The 19,414-nt window shown below is 38.9% G+C and overlaps 1 protein-coding gene across 3 annotated transcripts in view; it reads left to right on the top strand.

The window, feature by feature from the left end:
• RBM6 (RNA binding motif protein 6) overlaps positions 1–19,414 on the top strand; it is a 106,230-nt gene that overhangs the window by 5,347 nt on the left and 81,469 nt on the right. For 2 of the 3 annotated variants that reach the window (XM_057704682.1, XM_057704681.1), the window contains 4 exons: positions 10,359–10,469; positions 13,972–15,250; positions 16,939–17,028; positions 18,229–18,298. In XM_057704682.1, coding sequence (XP_057560665.1) covers positions 10,426–10,469; positions 13,972–15,250; positions 16,939–17,028; positions 18,229–18,298 — 1,483 coding nt within the window. In that variant the 5' untranslated portion in view covers positions 10,359–10,425. Of the gene's footprint in view, positions 1–10,358; positions 10,470–13,971; positions 15,251–16,938; positions 17,029–18,228; positions 18,299–19,414 lie in introns of those variants that run through there. The other variant, XM_057704683.1, reaches the window with a different exon arrangement.

Raw genomic sequence — 19,414 nt, 5'->3', positions numbered from 1 at the left:
TGATGTTGAGCAGCTTTTCATGTGTTTGTTGGCAATCTGTATGTCTTCCTTGGAGAAATGTCTATTTAGGTCTTCTGCCCATTTTTGGAATGGGTTGTTTGTTTTTTTTGATATTGAGCTGCATGAGCTGCTTGTATATTCTGGAGATTAATCCTTTGTCAGTTACTACATTTACAGATGTTTTCTCCCATTCTGAGGGTTGTCTCTTCATCATGTTTATGGTTTCCTTTGCTGTACAAAAGCTTTTAAGTTTCATTAGGTCCCTAACACACTGTTTAGATTACTGTAACTTTATAGTAAGTTTAGAAAATATGTATTGTTTATTTAATTTTTTGTTGCGTTGGGTCTTAATCATGCCTGCGGGATCTTCGTTGTGTCTTCTCTCTAGTTGTGGCATGCAGGTTTTCTCTTCTCTAGTTTTGGCGCCCAGGCTCCAGGGTGCATGGGCTCTGTAGTTTGTGGCACTGGGGCTTTCTAGTTGAGGCACACGGGCTCAGTAGTTGTTTCACATGGGCTTAGTTTCTCTGCAGCATGTGGGATCTTAGTTCCCGGATCAGGGACCAAACCTGCGTCCCCTGCATTGCAGGATGGATTCTTTACCACTGGACCACCAGGGAAGTCCCTATAGTAAGTTTTGAAATTGGGAATTGAGAGTCTTCTAACTATGTTCTTTTTAAGGCTATTCAGAGACCTATGAAATTCCATATGAATTTTAAGATGGGCTTTGGAATCAGACCTTGAGTTTGCATATTGGCTTTTCCTCATATTAGTTATATTGTTTGGAGGCAAGCCTCTCGACCTGTTTGAGCCTCAGTTTCATAGTCTGTAAAGTGGAGATTGTAACAGAACTTACCCCATGGAGGACCTATGATGATTAAATGAGAGAACCCATGTAAAATGTGTAACTGTGGCAGAGTCAGTACTCAGCTATGCTTGTCTTTCAGAGAGTAGGAATAGACACACTCAGAAAGGTCCTTTCCAGCTTAATATTATTGTGATTTTAAACACCTGAGCATAGTAGCAGTAGTAATAATGTTTAATACATTGTTGCTTTAAAATTTTTCAAAACTTTTTTTGGGGGCATAATTTACATATAAAATTCACTTATTGAAACTGTTCGGTTTGATGCAGTCATCACCACTATTCAGATTTAGAATATTTTCAGGATCTCAAAACATTCCCTAGTTGCTGTTTGTTCTTAATCTCCGCTTCCCACTCTAACTGCAAGTCCGAGCATCCACTGATCTGCTTTCTGCCTCTGTAGTTTTATGTTTTCTAGAAATTTCATGTAATTGGAATGTCTGGCTTTTTTCACTTATAATGTTTTTTGAAGTTTCATCCATGTTGCATTCCTTTTTATGAGTATATCACACTTGTTTACCCATCTACCTGTTGATGGACATTTGGATTCTTTTCAGTTTTTGGCTATTATGAATGATGTTGCTATCAATGTAATTGCTTCTTTTTTAAAAAAAAATTTTATTTATTTATTTATTTGGTTGCTCTGGGTCTTAGTTGCGGCACACAGGATCCTGGAATGCAGAATCTTTAGTTGCGGCATGCAGGATTTTTAGTTGCGGTGTGCAAGCTCATAGTTGCGGTATGTGGAATCTATTTCCCTGACCAGGGATCGAACCTGTGCCGCCTTCAGTGGAAGCCTGGAGTCCTAACCACTGGACACCAGGGAATTCCCAAAAGCTGGAGGTTTTTTGTTTTGTTTTTTTTTTAATAAATTTATTTATTTATTTATTTTTTGGCTGTGTTGGGTCTTTTGCTGTGCGGGGGTTTTCTTTTTAGTTGAGGTGAGTGGGGGCTACTCTTCGCTGTGGTATGCAGGCTCCTCATTGCTGTGACTTCTCTTGTTGTGGAGCACGGGCTCTAGGCGCATGGGCTTCAGTAGCTGCAGCACAAGGGCTCAATAGTTGTGGCTCACGGGCTCTAAAGCTCAGGCTCAGTAGTTGTGGCGCACGGGCTTAGTTGCTCCGCGGCATGTGGGATCTTCCTGGAGCAGGGATCGAACCCGAGTCCCCTGCATTGGCAGGTGGATTCTCAACCACTGCGCCACCTAAGAAGCTCTGTTTTTTGTTTTTAATATAAAGTTATTTATTTATTGGCTATGTTGGGTCTTCATTGCTGTGAGTCGGCTTTCTCTAATTGTGGCAAGTGGTGGCTACTCTTTGTTGTGGTGTGTGGGCTTCTCATTGCGGTGGCTTCTCTTGTTGTGGAGCACAGGCTCTAGGCATGCATTTGGGCTTCAGTAGTTGTGGCACAAGGGCTCAGTAGTTGTGGCTTGCGGGCTTAGTTGGTCTGTGGCATGTGGGATCTTCCCAGACCAGGGCTCAAACCCTTGTCCCCTGCATTGGCAGGTGGATTCTTCTTCTTTTTTTTTAAATTAATTAATTAATTTATTTATTTATCTTTGACTGCATTGGGTCTTCATTGCTGTGCATGGGCTTCCTCTAATCGCTGCTAGTGGGGGCTACTCTTCGTTGCGGTGCTTGGACTTCTCATTGTGGTGGCTTCTCTTGTTGTGGAGCACAGGCTCTAGGTGCATGGGCTTCAGTAGTTGTGGCACAAGAACTCAGTAGTTGTGGCACACAGGCTTAGTTTCTCTGCGGCATGTGGGATCTTCCCGGACCAGGGCTCAAACACATGTCCCCTGCATTGGCAGGTGGATTCTTAACCACTGTGCCACCAGGGAAGTCCCAAAGCTGGAGTTTTGATTCAAACCCAGGCAGTCTGACTCTAAAACACATTCACTAGGCTAATAGTCTTTTTTTTCCTTAAAGAACTTTTATTGAGATACAGTTAACATACAATAAACTGCATATGTTTAGAGTGTACAACTTGGTATTTTTTTTCTTATTAGTAATATATATATGGCAGTCCCAGTAGTCTTGAAACCCTTTTACTCTTGAACCACCTAATAGGATTAAAAAAATTTTCACCCCTAAAATTTCAAAAAAATTGTTTACCACCATGTACATTTCTAAGTTGGTGTCTTAACACTTGTATCATAAATGGCTGCAAAGGATGTATTTTCTGGCATAATATATATTGCATATGTGCTTTAAATATAAGCTGACAAAACCTTGAAACTGTAGATTTAACTTTATGAAAAATGTCTGCTATATAATCTAATTGACAAGTCAAACTTTAATGTCATTCATTTAGCCAAACCAGACTGTATCAGTGGGAACATTTCAAATCCCAATGATTTTTGAAATAAACTCTTAAAGTAGTAATAACATTTACTGAGTGTCTTATTTATCAGGCACTGTTCTAGTGAATTTACATTGTCATTTTATCCTGATAACTATAAAATAGATATTATCTTTATCCCGATTTTTACAGATAAGTAAACTGAGACATTAAGTTAAATAACTTGGTTAAGGATCTACATTGTGGCAGAGCCAAGATTTGCCTCCAAGCAGTCAAGCTCTGAACCCCAGCAGAGTGTGTCCAGGGATTGCACTCTTGTCCCTTCACTGCCACACTCTGCTGTCTTCTAAAACTCACTTTTAAACTGGGAATCTGACTGTAATTTGCTGGTGTAAGGGACCAGGATGTAAAAATATTTAAAATCTGGAAAGTTTCTATTCATAAGAAAAAGCAGCCCTAATGAAGTATTTAAATGTCTCTCTATAGTAGTAAAGTCTAATTTGTATATGAACTTGAGATTCCTGTGGGATAGCCAAGTGGCCATTTCTGGCAGGCCTTTGGACTGTATAGGGAAGTCTAAGCTGGAGATGGATATGTGGAAGTTATAATCATAGAGATGGTAGTGATAGTGGTTAAATTGGGAATGGATAAGATTGGCCAGTGTCTTAGTCAGCTTGTACTGCTATAACAAAATACCCTAGACTGGGTGACTTAAACAATACAAATTTATTTCACACAGTTCTGGAGGCAGGGAAGTTTAAGATTAAGGTGCCAGTTTGGTTCCTGGTGAGAGCTTCTTGGTTTGCAGACAGGTGCCTTCTTGCTCTATCCTCACATGGTAGAGAGAGAGCATCTCTCGTCCCATCTTTTTTTTTTTTTGGCACACGGGCTTAGTTGCTCCGCGGCATGTGGGATCTTCCTGGAGCTGGGATCGAACCCGTGACCTCTGCATTGTCAGGCGGATTCTTAACCACTGCGCCACCTAGGAAGCCCCTCTCGTCCCATCTTATAAGAACCTTAACCCTATTCCTAAGGGCTCTACCCTCATGACCTAATTATCTCCTAAAGGCCCCATCTTCAGATGCCATCACGTTGGGGATTAGGACTTCAACGTATGAATTTTGGAGTGACACATATTCAGTTTCGTCCATAGCACTCAGGGATGGCATCAAGAACAGTGCTGGGGAGCAGAATAGAGCCTAGAGGATTAGCAGTGTTTAGTGGACATTCATTTACTTATTCAATTAATATTTAAAGGTTTTGTATTAGGTATGTGGGTGTGTGTTTTGCATGAGAGAGACTTGAGTATGTTTACAAACAGAAAGGAATTAGCAGAGTGGTACTGTAGGTCAAAAAAAGGAGTTAAGTGGGCTTCCTAGGTGGCGCAGTGGTTAAGAATCCACCTGCCAATGCAGAGGTCACGGGTTCGATCCTAGCTCCAGGAAGATCCCACATGCCACGGAGCAACTAAGCCCGTGTGCCAAAAAATAAAAATTAAAAAAAAAAAAAAAAAAGGAGTTAAGTGATAGAGTAAGGTAAGGGTGGATTCTTCAGACTACAGTCTTTAATCTACAGATACACAGGGAGACTATGGAATCAATATAGAGAACTTTGCCTTCCATAAATGCTCTTCTTAAGAAGAGATCTTGCTCCTGGATGTAAGAGCTAAAACTCTTAGAAGAAAACATAGGGGGAAAGCTTTATGCATTGGATTTGACAGTGATTTTTTAGAGGATATGACACTAAGGGCACAATTAACAAAAGGAAAAATAAACAAATTGGACTTCATCAAAATTAAAGACTTTTGTGCTCAAAGAACACTGTCAACAGAGTAAAAAGGCATCTCACAAAATGGGAGAAAATATTTGCAAATCACGTGTCTGACAAGGGATTAATATCCAGAATATATAGAAAACTCCTAAACTCAACAACAACGAAAAACCTGAATCAAAAAATGGGCAAAGGACTTGAATAGACATTTCTCCCCCAAAAAGATATACAAATGACCAATAAGCACATGAAAAGATGCTCAGCATCATTATTGACTAGGGAAATGCAGATCAAACCTACATTGAGATACCACTTCACACCCATTAGGATGGCTATTACTGAAAAACGAAACAAACCCCCAAAACAGAAAATAACAAGTGTTAGGATGTGGATAAATTGGAACTTGTATTATTCTGCTAGGGCTGCCATAACAAAATACCACAGACTAGGTGGCTTACACAGCAGAAAATTATTTTCTCACAGTTTGCAGGCTGAAGTCTAAGATCACGGTGTCAGCTGGGTTGGGTTTTGGTGAGGCCTCCCTCCTTGGCTTGTAGAAAGCCATCTTCTTTCCATGTCCTCACACGGCCTTTTCGCTGTGCATGCATTCCTGGTGTCTTTTCCACTGACAACAGTCCTGTTGGATTGGGGCCCCACCCTTATGGTCTCTTTCAACCTTAATTACCTCCTCAAAGGCCCTGTCTAAATACAGTTACATTGGGAGTTAGGGCTTCAGCACATGAATTGGAGGAGGCACAGTTCAGTCCATAACAGAACTATTGTGCACTATTGGTGGGAATGTAAAATGGTGTAGCAACTGGATAACAGTATGGTGCTTCCTCAAAAAATTAAAAATAAAATTACCATATGATCCAGCAATTCTACTTCTGGGTGTATATATCCAAAAGAACTGATCTCAGAGAGATATTTATACACACTTTTTCATTATTCACATTATTGAAAAGATGGGAGTAACCCAAGTGTCCAGCAGTGAATGAGTAGATAAAATATGGTATGTACACACAGTAGAATACTATTCAGCCTTAAAAAGTCATGAAATTTTGGGGCTTCCTAGGTGGCGCAGTGGTTAAGAATCCGCCTGCCAGTGCAGAGGACATGGGTTCGATCCCTGCTCCAGGAAGATCCCACATGCCAGGGAGCAACTAAGCCTGTGCGCCTTAGAGCCCATGCTCTGCAACAAGAGAAGCCACTGCACTGGGAGGCCCGCGCACGACAACAAAGAGTAGCCCCTGCTACCACAACTAGAGAAAGCCCACACGTAGCAACAAAGACCCAACGCAGCCAAAAAAATAAATAATTAAAATTAAAAAAAAGATACTAGAGTAGTTGAAATCATAAAGACAGAGTGGAATGGTGGTTGCCAAGGACTAGGTTGAGAGGGGAGTGGGGACTTACTGTTTAATGGGTACAGAGTTTCAGTTTTGCAAGATGAAAAGTTTTGCTGATGGATGGGGATGATGGTTGCAAAACACCATGAGTGTACTTAATCCCTTTTAACTGTATACTTAAAGATGGCTAGAATGATAAGCTTAAATTATATCTTTCACAATTTTTAAAAATAATTTTAAAAAATGGGTCTTGTGGATTCTCCTTTTCCACTTCCCCTTTCTTACTAACTCTTCTCCCACTTTACCAAAAAGTCACCTTTCCATTTGAAATCTAACTGAAGTACATTACCCCAGGGAGGATATCCTTTATGACACCAAACAGTGTTTATCTCTTCCCCCATTGAAGGATATTTGGGTTGTTTCCATTTTTAAAAGCTATTATGAGTAAAGCTATTGTGAACATTTTTGTACAGGTCTTTTATTTTCATTTATTTTAGGCAAATACTTTAGAAGTGGAATTGCTGGGTCAGAGGGTAGTGTTTCTCAGGCCACTTTCTAAAGTGGTTGTACCATTTTGCCTTCTTTATTTTTTTTTTTTAAATAAATTTGTTTATTTTTATTTATTGACTGCAATGGGTCTTCGTCGCTGCACAGGGGCTTTCTCTAGTTGCTGCAAGTGGGGGCTACTCTTCATCGTGGTGCGCAGGCTCCTCATTGTAGTGGCTTCTCTTGTTGCAGAGCATGGGCTCTAGGTGCATGAGCTACAATAGTTGCAGCACACGGGCTCAACAGTTGTGGCATGCATGTGTGATCTAGTTCCCCAACCAGGAATTGAACCCAGGCCCCCTGCATTGGTAGTGTGGGGTCTTACCCATTGGACCACCAGGGAAGTTCCTATGATTTATCTTCTTGTTGTGTTTTTTTTAACCTTTAAATTAGTAAATAGTGCCCTTCTTTGTCTTTTGCACCTTTTTTGATTTAAAGTCTATTTTGTCTGATACTAGTATAGCCACCCCAGATCTCTTTTGGTTACTATCTTCGTGGAATATTTTTCTCTCTCTTTTCACTTTCAACCTATTTGTGTCTTTGGATCTAAAGTGAGTCTGTTGTAGACAGCAGATTATGTTTTTTATCTATTCTGCCAGTCTTGTCTTTTGAGAAGAAGATTTTTTTTTTAATTTTTTTTTTATTATTTTTTTGGGGGTACACCAAGTTCAATCATCTGTTTTTATACACATATCCCCGTATTCCCGAGAAGATTTTAAACTGTTTACATTTAAAGTGATTGCTAATAAGGAGGAACCTTTGCCATTTTGCTGTTTGTAATCTATATTCCTTACAGTTTTTTTGTTTCTTCATTTGTTCCATTATTGCCTTCTTTAGTGTTTAGTTGATTTTTTTTAATAGTGAAATGTTTTGATTCCCCTCTCATTTTCTTATGTGTATATTCCAAAGATATTTTCTTTGTGGTTACCATGGGAATTACATTTATTTTATTGTTGTTATTTTTAAATTTATTTTTGGCAGTGTTGAGTCTTCATTGCTGCATGTGGGCTTTCTCTAGTTGCGGCAAGTGGCGACTGCTCTTTATTGCGGTGCATGGGCTTCTCAGTGTGGTGGCTTTTCTTATTGCAGAGTGCGGGCTCTAGGCGCATAGGCTTCAGTAGTTGCAGCACACAGTCTCAGTAGTTGTGGCACAAGGACCCTAGAGAGTGTGGGCTTCAGTAGTTGTGGCTCACGGGCTCTAGAGTGCAGGCTCAGCAGTTGTGGCACATGGGCTTAGTTGCTCTGCGGCATGTGGGATCTACCCGGACCAGGGATTGAACCCGTGTCCCCTGCATTGGCAGGTGGATTCTTAACCACTGCACCACCAGGAAAGTCCCAAATTGTCCTGTTTTTATCTTTACTGAAGATCTTTATTTCTTCATATGGCTTCAATTTACTGTTAGACTTCCTTTCATTTCAACCTGAAGAACTTTTGGCATTTCTTACAGGGCCCGTCTACTGGTATCAAATTTCCCTCAGCTTTTGCCTCTTGGAAATGTCTTAATTTTTTCCCTTTTTTTTGGCCATGCTGTGTGGCATGTGGGGTCTTAGTTCCCTGCCCAGGGATTGAACCTGTGCCCCCTGCAGTGGAAGCACAGAGTCTTAACCACTGGACCGCCAGGGAAGTCCCTCTTCTTCATTTTTGAAGGAGGTTTTTGCTAGATGTAGAATCCTTTTCCTAAACAATTTTTGCAAAGACTATCCCTCATTATGTGTGATCACTGACACCTATTCTTTTAGCCTTTGTTCATCTAATGTGCTGACCAAGATTTCCTTGAATGCTAGGAGCTCAAACAAACAGAACAAAAACCAATAAAAAAACACACCAACTAAAACAAGAGGAAGAAAAAAAAAACACCTCTCTTTGTTTTTGCAGATTGGTTCTGTGCTAGGTCACTCCTTCAACACTTAGCTAGGCTTGCTCTGAACCTAGAGATCAGCCTGAGGTGAAAGCTTAAAGTCTTCTCCAGTTTTGTCTGATCACGTGTCTAGGTATGCTTGTGGCGTTCTGAATTTTCCTATATATATGTTGCCTTGGAATATCCTAACTTCCTAAAGTATTTTCACCCCAGCTTCTCCATATCTGTGAGTCTGTAGTCTGCTTTGCAGCTTTTATTAGCAGTGCCTGCTGATGTTCCCCCCAGAGTTGTGAGTTAGGTAAAACAAAGGCAAGTACCTTACATCCATCCTTCAGATATCCCCCATACAGATTAGAACAGATGTGCACAATAATTTACAAATCAGATTTCCCTTTGATTTGAGGGAAGGAGCTGGAAACTGGGTTGCCACTGCCAAGCTGGGGTGGGGGGTGGGGCAGGGATCAGTAAAAATACCAAAAAACTTCCCTATTGTTTTGAGGATGACTTTTTCTTTTCTTTCTTTTCCTTTTCTTTTCTTTTCTTTTCTTTTCTTTTCTTTTCTTTTGTATTTATTTATTTATTTGGCTGTGCTGAGTTTTAATTGCAGCATCCGGGATCTTTAGTTGCAGCATATGGGATCTAGTTCCCAGACCAGAGATCGAATCTGGACCCCCTGCATTGGGAGCACTGAGTCTTAACCACTGGACCACCGGGGAAGCCCTGAGAATGACTTTTTCTTGATTGAGCATTCACTTGGTTGTTGTAAAGTTTTGACTGTTTTCTAAAGCTCCAACAAAGTTGGTTCAGACTGCTTGTTTTTTGATGTTTCTGTGAAGGAATGAGGCTTTGGAATTTCATAGTCTGCTGTTTTGCTGTGCTGTGTTTTCACTCTCTTGATAGTGTACTTTGATGCACAAAAGTTTTCAATTTTGATGAAATCTACCTTATTTTTTCTTTTGTTGTTATTGTAAGAAACCATTGCCAAATCCAAGGTCATAAAAGTTTGCCTCTTTTTGGGAATTCCCTGGTGGTCCAGTGGTTAGGACCTGGCTCTTTTACTGCCTGGGCCTGGGTTCAGTCTGGGAGCTAGGATCCCGCAGGCTGTGCAGTGTGGCTTAAAAAAAAAAGTTTGCCGTTTTTTTAGTAGCTGGAACATAGGTCTACAGGTCCTGTGATGACTTTTTTTTTTTTTTTTAATGTATTTTTTGGCCGCGCTAAGCAGTATGTGGGATCTTAGTTCCTTAACCAGGGATCGAACCCGCATCCCCTGCATTGGAAACTCGGAGTCTTAACCATTGAACAGCCAGGGAAATCCTAGTAATAGACTATTCTGATTGGCTAGGCTGAATAGTGTAGGATCAGTCGCACTGATTGAGAGTGCTGTTTATGCTAAGGTGCTGTCTTCAAAACGGAAGATAGAATGGGTGTCAGAAAAATTAGTAAATATTTTATGAAGCATTCTTAGTACATTGAGAAGTTGATGGTACCCTAGAGTGTACGTTTTAAATTTAAAATGTATTTTTCTTGCTGTAAATTAATATATAAATGTTTAAAAGTGACTTCCAAAAATATATCTGCTGATGTGTTCCTTGATAAGCCAAACAGGAGGAAATTGGTTTATTCTTCACTTCATGTTCTAATGTACTCATTTTTTGTGGTTTGTTTTGTACAGGTACTGCTATAATCAGAGTTTGGTAGCAAAAGGATCTACTTATTGGGCCCTCTTGACATAGAAAGAGATGTGGGGGGATTCTCGATCTGCTAACAGAACAGGACCTTTTCGGTAAGTCTAAAATTTGAATATTGAAATGTCAATATTTTAATGATATAGATATATAAGATTTTTGGCCTACCATAAAGAGGGATATTTTCTTTGTGTAGAAATAGCTGTGATATTTTAAAAATAGAAACAATTTAAAAATTTTCTAGTCATTTCTAAAATGATTGTGAGACTGAATACCTAGCATGCCAAGTGTTTTGTGTTTTAGCGTTTTTTAAAACAGTAACAAAATCCCCCAATTTTAAAAAATATTTTTTGTTTCTTTTAGCAAAGTGATACATACTTAACTAATAAGGAAAGCTAGCAAAAATGTACATAAATGTTTATAAATGTAGGTTAAATGTTTCATTAAGTTCAGTAATTTGTGTCTAGAATCCAGAGCTCTGTCATTCCTATGATATGTGTTTCCAGCTACCAAAAATAGTTCTGAAAAAGAAAAATTGCTCATTTTCTAAGCTGCATTTTAATTTTAAGGATTACTATGTACAAAGAAAAGTGAAGAAGGTGGTACCATTCAGTTGTAAATGGATTATATTTTAGATTTGTAAGGAGTTAATTTTTTATAGCCAATATAATAAACACTGATGATGGTATTTTAAAAAGTTTTGCATTGTGTTTGCAATTAATAAAACACTATTGGAATATGATTTTTATGGCTTTAGTTGGTGTATGGTAAATCTGATCTTTAAAGTTATACATTAAAAATATTTATGCTCCAGGGAATTCCCTGGTGGTCCAGTGATTAGGACTCCACACTTACACTGCCAAGGGCCCAGATTCAATCCCTATTTGGGGAACTAAAATCCCATAAGCCACACAGCATGGCAAAAAAAGAAAATAAAATGCTCCAATTGAAACTTCTGTTACTAGTAAATTTTCTTTTTGATTGGCAGTCTGCAGGATCTTCTTGTGCAGATTCAACAGATGTTTTATTATTTTGAAGCTTGCGGCTCCAATGAAAAATTTAGGTAGAGAACTAAGTTTAAAAAAATCCATATAATATTTAGTAAAGCTAGTTTCATGAATAAAGGGGTTTTTACTTTCTGCTTAGCAGTGTTTAAATTAAAGCAGTGGTGGTGATGCTGGTTATGTTTTTCCTTTCAAAATATTGAGTCTGGATCAGTGGTCGTCAACAACAAGCTGTACAGCCTGCAGCTTGTTTTTGTTTTATTGGAACATGGCCCTCATCATTTGTTTACAAATAGTCTGTGGTTGCTTTCATGCTCCAATGGCAGAATTGAATAGTGGTGACAGAAACTGCAAAGCCTAATGTAATTACTTTCTGACTTTGGGAAAAGTTTGCAGATCCCTAGTCTAGATTAGTGGGTTTGTACTTTAACATTTAGAAATATATCCTTTTTACTTATATTTATGGATAATTATTTTGTAAGTAAGGCTGTTTCTGGTAAGCTTCAGCAGTGTTAGGTAACTTTAGCTCTGTTGCATCACTTAATTTTTTTCAGAACATTTTCTCTTTGAATTTATTATTTAAAATTATATTTCTCCACCTTAATTTTAGTTTAAATGTAAGTCATTACATGCTATTTTTTAAGATCTTTAATCAGAAAGAGACATAGTTTATATAACATAAGTTTCGGAGAGACTAGTTTGGGTGAAAAAAGGTATCTTGTAGGAAAATAATTTTGTATTTATTTTAACAATTGTATTCTGAAAATTTTTTTTAATTTGGTTGAGAATGATTTTCATAGTCACTACTATTTTATACTAATAGAACTGTTTCTTGAATAGTCTACATAAAATACAATTCTAAGAACCCTATTACAGTGGTTACTCTAGATCTATTTGATCTTCTCAGCTTAAGAGGGTAAGGTAATCCTTAGGGTAGTATTCAAAGACAGTGTTGGATGTGTTCTGGTCAGAGAGCATGTAGATTTAGATACTTTAGCACTCAGCCCGTGAGTGTCTGCTGAGGCTTAAGTCTTCCTGCAAACTAACTGTTGGGATTTGAATGATTTTAAATATGGATGACACTAGAATTAGTGGTAATGTCTTAATTTTAGTGTTAAATTGTGTTATTTATGAAGAACATTTAAACTTGCTTCTCTTATGATGAATCCCATAGACATAACTAATGTTAATAGGACCTAATATCATGTTCTGAAAATCCATTAAATGTGCATCATTCTACTGTTAAGGTTATTATTGTTAAATTCCTGTTACTTCAGGAAAGGGTTTAGCATTGTAACTGTTTCTCTTGAACTGAGTGACGCAGAAGCAGTTGTCTGTTGAATCTTTCTAGTGTAGTCTGAGTTCAGAAGGGTCATGTAATTGAACCTATATATTCTGGAAGAAGAGAACTGAGATGGACTTGATCTCTTAATACTTTCGTGTTACTGCTAAATAGCAGGTAACCATTTAGATCACTTTGTGTTTTCCTTTTTCACGCCCTCCCTCCCTTCCCCTTCCCTTCAAGCTCAGGATCCTAGGTACCTAACTACCTATTTAAATTCCCTGATCTTTTACCAAAGTCAAAACATATAAAATGGTCTGGAACTTAAGACAAAGGGAGGAAGTTAGGTAGTATGAAAGATTGGGCCAGTTCTCATTTATCTCTTGAGTTCTGTAAACTGAGAATGTGAATGCTATGCTTATTTTAAAATATATTGTATTACCATGAAAAATTAGATGAGGCATTAGAATCTAAAAAATCAGCTTCTTCATTTGGGACCTGGTGATAATACTTGAAGGCCTAATGCTGTCTCTAGGTCTCTTTCAGTTTTAAGCTCCTGGATGCTGTTGCTTGGTTTAGTCAACTTATACATGCTTTGTGACATGATTCATGCTGCCTTCTGAGATACCCTTGAATAGTTATAATAATAGGACCCAGATGAGAATCCTTCTAGGTGGAGCCACTGTAGAACTGGGATTTAGATGCAGCCAGGGCTGATGCTCAGCTGGGGAACACTGGTGTACTCCTACTAGTGATTTATAGCCAGTGTTTCTTCATTTTGGGCCTGCATCCATTCTGACTGGGTGGTGTCCATACTGTAGCTGTAGTCAGATATTTTGGAATGTCACTCCTGTATGCACCAATGAGAAAGACACCTCCCAAAACCTACTGTATAAAATTTATAGTGCATTGATTTTTCTGATGTATAGGAATCATCATGTTGATCTTGGAATGATTAGTTCCCTGGCTGTAGGAAATGGAAATTTTTGTAGAGTGTCACCGTTGCTAGCTTATCTGGTGTTGCGGATTTTCCCTGTTGCAGGACTGGGTGAAAGCTTTTTCTGCAGCAGTCATGTTGAAAACCTTGTGTTGACTTTCCTCGTGTTCTGAAATGGGAACATAAAAGTTTACTCCGCCACTTCGTCTTAAAATAGCAAAACATTGCTGTTTTCTGCAGATCTAGGACCTTGTTACAGAACTCTGCCAAAAAAAAAATGTTTACAGAAGAATGTGCTGTGATTAGAGAAGAATATGCTGGTGTGTAGATTTCAAACTCTCTGGACAATATGAATAACACTGTCTTTGTTTCTACAGTGGGAGCCAAGAAGAAAGGTTTGCTCCCGGGTGGAACAGGGATTATCCTCCTCCTCCCCTTAAGAGTCATGCTCAAGAGAGACACTCTGGCAACTTTCCTGGCAGAGATTCACTTCCCTTTGATTTCCAGGGGCATTCGGGGCCTCCCTTTGCAAATGTAGAGGAGCATTCTTTCAGCTATGGAGCTAGAGACGGACAGCATGGTGACTATCGAGGAGGGGAGGGACCTGGACATGATTTCAGGGGGGGAGATTTTTCATCTTCTGATTTCCAGAGCAGAGATTCATCACAGTTGGACTTCAGAGGTAGGGACATACATTCTGGGGATTTTCGGGATAGAGAAGGACCACCTATGGACTATAGGGGTGGAGATGGTACTTCTATGGATTATAGAGGTAGGGAGACATCTCACATGAACTACAGAGACAGGGATGCTCATACTATTGACTTTAGAGGTAGGGATGCTCCTCCATCTGACTTCAGGGGCCGGGGCACTTATGATTTAGATTTTAGAGGCCGGGATGGATCCCATGCAGATTTTAGGGGAAGGGATTTATCAGATTTGGATTTCAGGGCCAGAGATCAGTCCCGTTCTGATTTTAGGAATAGAGATGTATCTGATTTGGACTTCAGGGACAAAGACGGAACACAGATGGACTTTAGAGGCCGAGGTTCAGGTACTAGTGATCTAGACTTTAGGGACAGGGATACACCACATTCAGATTTCAGAGGTAGACACCGGTCCAGGACTGATCATGATTTTAGGGGCAGAGAGGTGGGACCTTGTATGGAATTTAAAGATAGGGAGATGCCCTCTGTGGATCCAAATATTTTGGATTACATTCAGCCCTCTACACAAGATAGAGAACATTCTGGTATGAATGTGAACAAGAGAGAAGAATCCGCACATGACCATGCAACAGAAAGATCTGCTTTTGGCATTCAGAAGGGAGAATTTGAGCATTCAGAAACAAGAGAAGGAGAAACACAAGGTGTAGCCTTTGAACATGAATCTCCACCAGACTTTCAGACCAGCCAAAGTCCACTTCAAGATCAGGACAAGTCACAGCTTTCTGGAGGTGAACAACAGAGTTCGGATGCTGATATGTTTAAAGAAGAAGGTAGTCTGGACTTTCTTGGCCGGCAGGACACTGATTACAGAAGCATGGAGTACCGTGACGTGGATCACAGGCTACCAGGAAGCCAGATATTTGGCTATGGCCAGAGCAAGTCTTTTTCAGAGGGCAGAACCTCCCAAGATGCTCAACGGGACCTTCAGGTATGTTAATGGAGAGGATTGCTTTCTTGAATTTTGTTTTTCATAAGACTTTTCTGAAGGATGAAGTGTAGAGTCCAGGACCATTAGTCCTCGGTCTTACTTTTGTACAACCATTAAAAAGCAAGATTTGTATTCAAGAGTTCAATGTACATCTCTAGAGAAAGGGCCTTCAGTTCAGATTATATTTTTGATGTGTCTTCATTATTTTGCTCGATAGTGCTGATTTAAATGCCTTGGGATAATTTAGCTTGAAAGTATTTGTCTTTGGGACTTGGTTCTCTCAACTCCTACATTGTCAGTCCTTGTGGCTGTTTAGGGTTCATTTTCTTATTTAAACTCATTTAGGGAATATCTGGGGTATAGAGATAGAGAATACCCAGTTATGAGGAGGTGATGTTAATGTTGAAGTATTCTCTTGAAGCTAACTGAATTAACTTAAATGTTGAATTTCTGTGTGTATAGTATATAATCTAATGTGTATATAATCTAAGCGAGGAGAATTATGTTTGCAGTTGGATATTGGAAATATTATCTTTTAAAATAGGTATTACCCATTTCTATTGAAGTTTCTGTTATTTTGGACAGTAATTCTAAGACATGCTAACCAAATAATGGATTTTGAGAATGTTAGAGCTGGATGACTGTGTAATTTATTGTTCAAGTCAGGACACTTTTTTTTTTTTAATTAATTTTTTGGCTGCATTGGGTCTTTATTGCTGCGCACAGGCTTTCTCTAGTTGTGGCGAGTGGGGGCTACTCTTTGTTGCAGAGCGTGGGCTTCTCAGGCTTCTCATGTTGCGGAGCTCTGGCTCTAGGTGCGCAGGCTTCAGTAGTTGTGGCACGTAGGCTCAATAGTTGTGGCTCAAAGGCTTTAGAGCACAGGCTCAATAGTTGTGGCACATGGGCTTAGTTGCTCTGCAGCATGTGGGATCGTCCCAGACCAGGGCTCGAACCTGTGTCCCCTGTGTTGGCAGGTGGAGTCTTAACCACTGCGCCACCAGGGGAGTCCCAGGACACTTTCAAGAGTAAAAGAGGACACTATTTGTAATTATGCTAGGACAGTAGATGTAACTGGGAGGTGTGGTCATGTAGTTATAGGAGACTTCACTCCCAAAAGTTAAGCCCTTTTTATAGCTGTTGAAATGAAGGAGAATCAGTTAGAGCTGAGACTTCTGTGAATACGGAACATACAGATTTCTCTGAATTGTACTGTTAAGTTATATTGTCAGATGACACCTTTTGACTTTGTTCTGGAATTTGTTTATAGATCACATCTTTGATAAATGACATCTGGTTTTATTTATTTGCTATTTTCTCATTCAGGAAAAGAAAATTCTGGTTTTGAGAATCTAGTTTGATTTAAGTGAGCATGGATCTTAGCACACTTATATTCTAATGCTTTGAAATCAAATTTTAGGGGAATTCCCTGGCATTTCAGGGGTTAGGACTTGGCGCTGTCACTGCCAGGGCTTGGGCTCAATCCCTGGTGGGGGAGCTAAGATCCCACACACACACAAAAAGAAATCAAATTTTGGAACTCAGAAAATTAGAGACAAGTATAGTTTTTCATTTCTTCGTACGATGCACGTCATTTTGCTTTTTGATCCTGTTACCTGTATTTCATGTTGTTTCATTTTACGCATTAACATGTATTTGTTTCTGAAATAATTTTTTATTCTGAATTCAAGGATCAAGATTATAGGACTGGCCCAAGTGAGGAGAAACCAAGCAAGCTTATTCGATTAAGTGGGGTACCTGAAAATACCACAAAAGAAGAGGTAAGGCTCTTTTTTTTCTTTATTCAGGGAAATCTTGGTTATCCTTCACCCAGCCTTCCCCCACCCGTCCCCCAATGTTAACATCTTGTGTTACAGGATGTTATAGTACAGTAGCTAAAACAGGAAATTGGCTTTGGTATAATCCATAGAGCTCATTCATATTTCACCAGTTACACACGTACTCACTGAGGTGAGGTTTGTTAAAAAAAAAAAAATTATGACAAATGATTGCTGTCCTTAGACCTGATAATCATCCTTTAGGGGATAATCCAAGAGGGAGAGTTGGAGTGCACACATAAAGGTGCAGTTTATTGACAATAGTTAAAACTGGGAGCTGCCTAACACCTCAGTGTTAAAGGACCAGGTGACTAAATTATGGATGACCTTAAGGAATAATTTGGTCAGAATATACAACAACCAGAGCAAATAGTGCTTTACTCTGTGTTAGGCATTGTGTAATGCTTACAAGCATTAGTTCATTTAATTATCACAACATCCTATGCAACCCATACTCTTTTTTCATTCATTCCAAATATTAAGCACTATTGTATGCCAGGCAGTGTTCTAGGCACTGAGTGATACAGCAGTGAACATTATAAAGTCACTGCTTCCATGGATAATAAATAATAAACAAAAAAAGTTTCAAGCAGTGGTAAATGCTCTGAAGAAAACTAAAGTGAGGGTTTAAAGCATCACTGGGGTGTAAGCTGTTTTAGATTGGGTGGTTAGGGAAGACATCGCTGAGGAAGTGACATTTGAGCCCAGGCCTGAATGCAAGTGAGAGAACAGTCTGTTTGAAAATGGGGGAAAAAACTGACCAGGCTGAGGGAATTCAGGTGCCATGGTCCTGGACTGGAAAGAGCTCAGTGTATCATCTTATGTTTAAAAGATGAGAATCTGGGCTCTGAAAGGTTACACAGCACATGAGCAGGAGAGGCTTGGAATACAGGCAGTCTGATTTCAGAGCTTGAGCTCTTGAGGTTGTGCTCTTCTGCTTTTTTTATGTACTTGAGAATTTTTGAATAATTATGTTCTACTCATTCAGCGGTTTTTGAATGCCTGGAGTGTGCGTGGCTTAATTTTGCCTTTGTAAAGTAATCATAGTTTTAAATTATGTAGAATAAAAACCACTAGGGGAAATATAATATTCAGTATTTGATTATGATGTCTATCATTAGCATACATACCATATTCTTACAGATTCTTAAGGCCTTTCGGACTCCTGATGGCATGCCTGTAAAGGACTTGCAGTTGAAGGAGTATAACACAGGTGAGTTTGATGACTTGCATGCAGCCTTGGGTTAGGAAGAATCTTTGTCAGATCTCTGCATCTTGTGCTACTCAAAATTTTTTTAAAGAAACTATAGTTAAGACTTCCAGAAGCCTCCTGTTGATGTCTTCAAGTAACAGCCAGCTTTAGTCTTAGCTATGGTTCTTTGTGGATGTTTGTCCACACATGGGTGATGAGGATGCATGTTCCAGTTCTTATGAGTGCCTATGAGGTATAAAGTGAGTGTTGTAGCATTTGTCCCCAAATATATTTTATGTAATTAAATCATTAAACTTGCTGCTTATGTTCTTCATGGTGGTTGAATGTTTACATTTGAGCCTGGTAAGATTTTAATTATCTTACTATATGTAAAATTTTACATTTCATTGCTTCAGCATGGCATTTTCAACTTTCAGAGAAATTGTAGAAATTAGTGGTTTCTTGAAACTCTAGTCTTGTTCTGAGAACAGACTCCTGCAACAGCAATTTTGTTGAAACCCATGAATAGATCCAGAAGAGCTTTCTTTTTGACCTCTGTTCTGTGGTCTGAACTGCAGATTAGATTTTCAGAATATCCTCCTAATATTTTAGAGTACCAAGTTTGGTCAGTTTCTTCAAATCTTATTACAGAAAAAGTAGTCAAAAGTGAGATGCCAAGCACTCAAGGTATTGGACCAATATTTTTAGGACTACACAATATGAAATGGTTTAAAAATAAAGGTAATTTTTAAGAGATCTACTTTGCAGGATTGTAAATTGAAGAAGTAGAACAGTGGTCTTTTCACAAAACTTAGAATTTCAGTAATTCATGTTAAAGAACTCCCCAAGTAAGAGTAAGCCATATTTTTGAGTATATAGTTTATTTTAAACAGTTTACCATGGAATAAAATTTTTGCATTAACTTGATAGCTTCTTCCAATTGGTTCTATGGAGGAAAACTATCCACAAAAATAAATTTTTGTGCTTGAAATAATCTGGTGTTTGTGTTAAGTACAGAAGTTTTTTTTCTATAATTTGACAACAAACTCAGAAGCATTATTTCTCAGAAAGCTAATTATTTCTTTGTTTAAATGTGTCAACTCTAAATTTGTGGAAACATGACTAAGAGTAGTTATG

Source organism: Hippopotamus amphibius, chromosome 13 (genome assembly GCF_030028045.1).
Source record: "Hippopotamus amphibius kiboko isolate mHipAmp2 chromosome 13, mHipAmp2.hap2, whole genome shotgun sequence".
Taxonomy (NCBI): domain Eukaryota; kingdom Metazoa; phylum Chordata; class Mammalia; order Artiodactyla; family Hippopotamidae; genus Hippopotamus; species Hippopotamus amphibius.
This window is presented reverse-complemented; position numbering and strand designations above follow the sequence as displayed.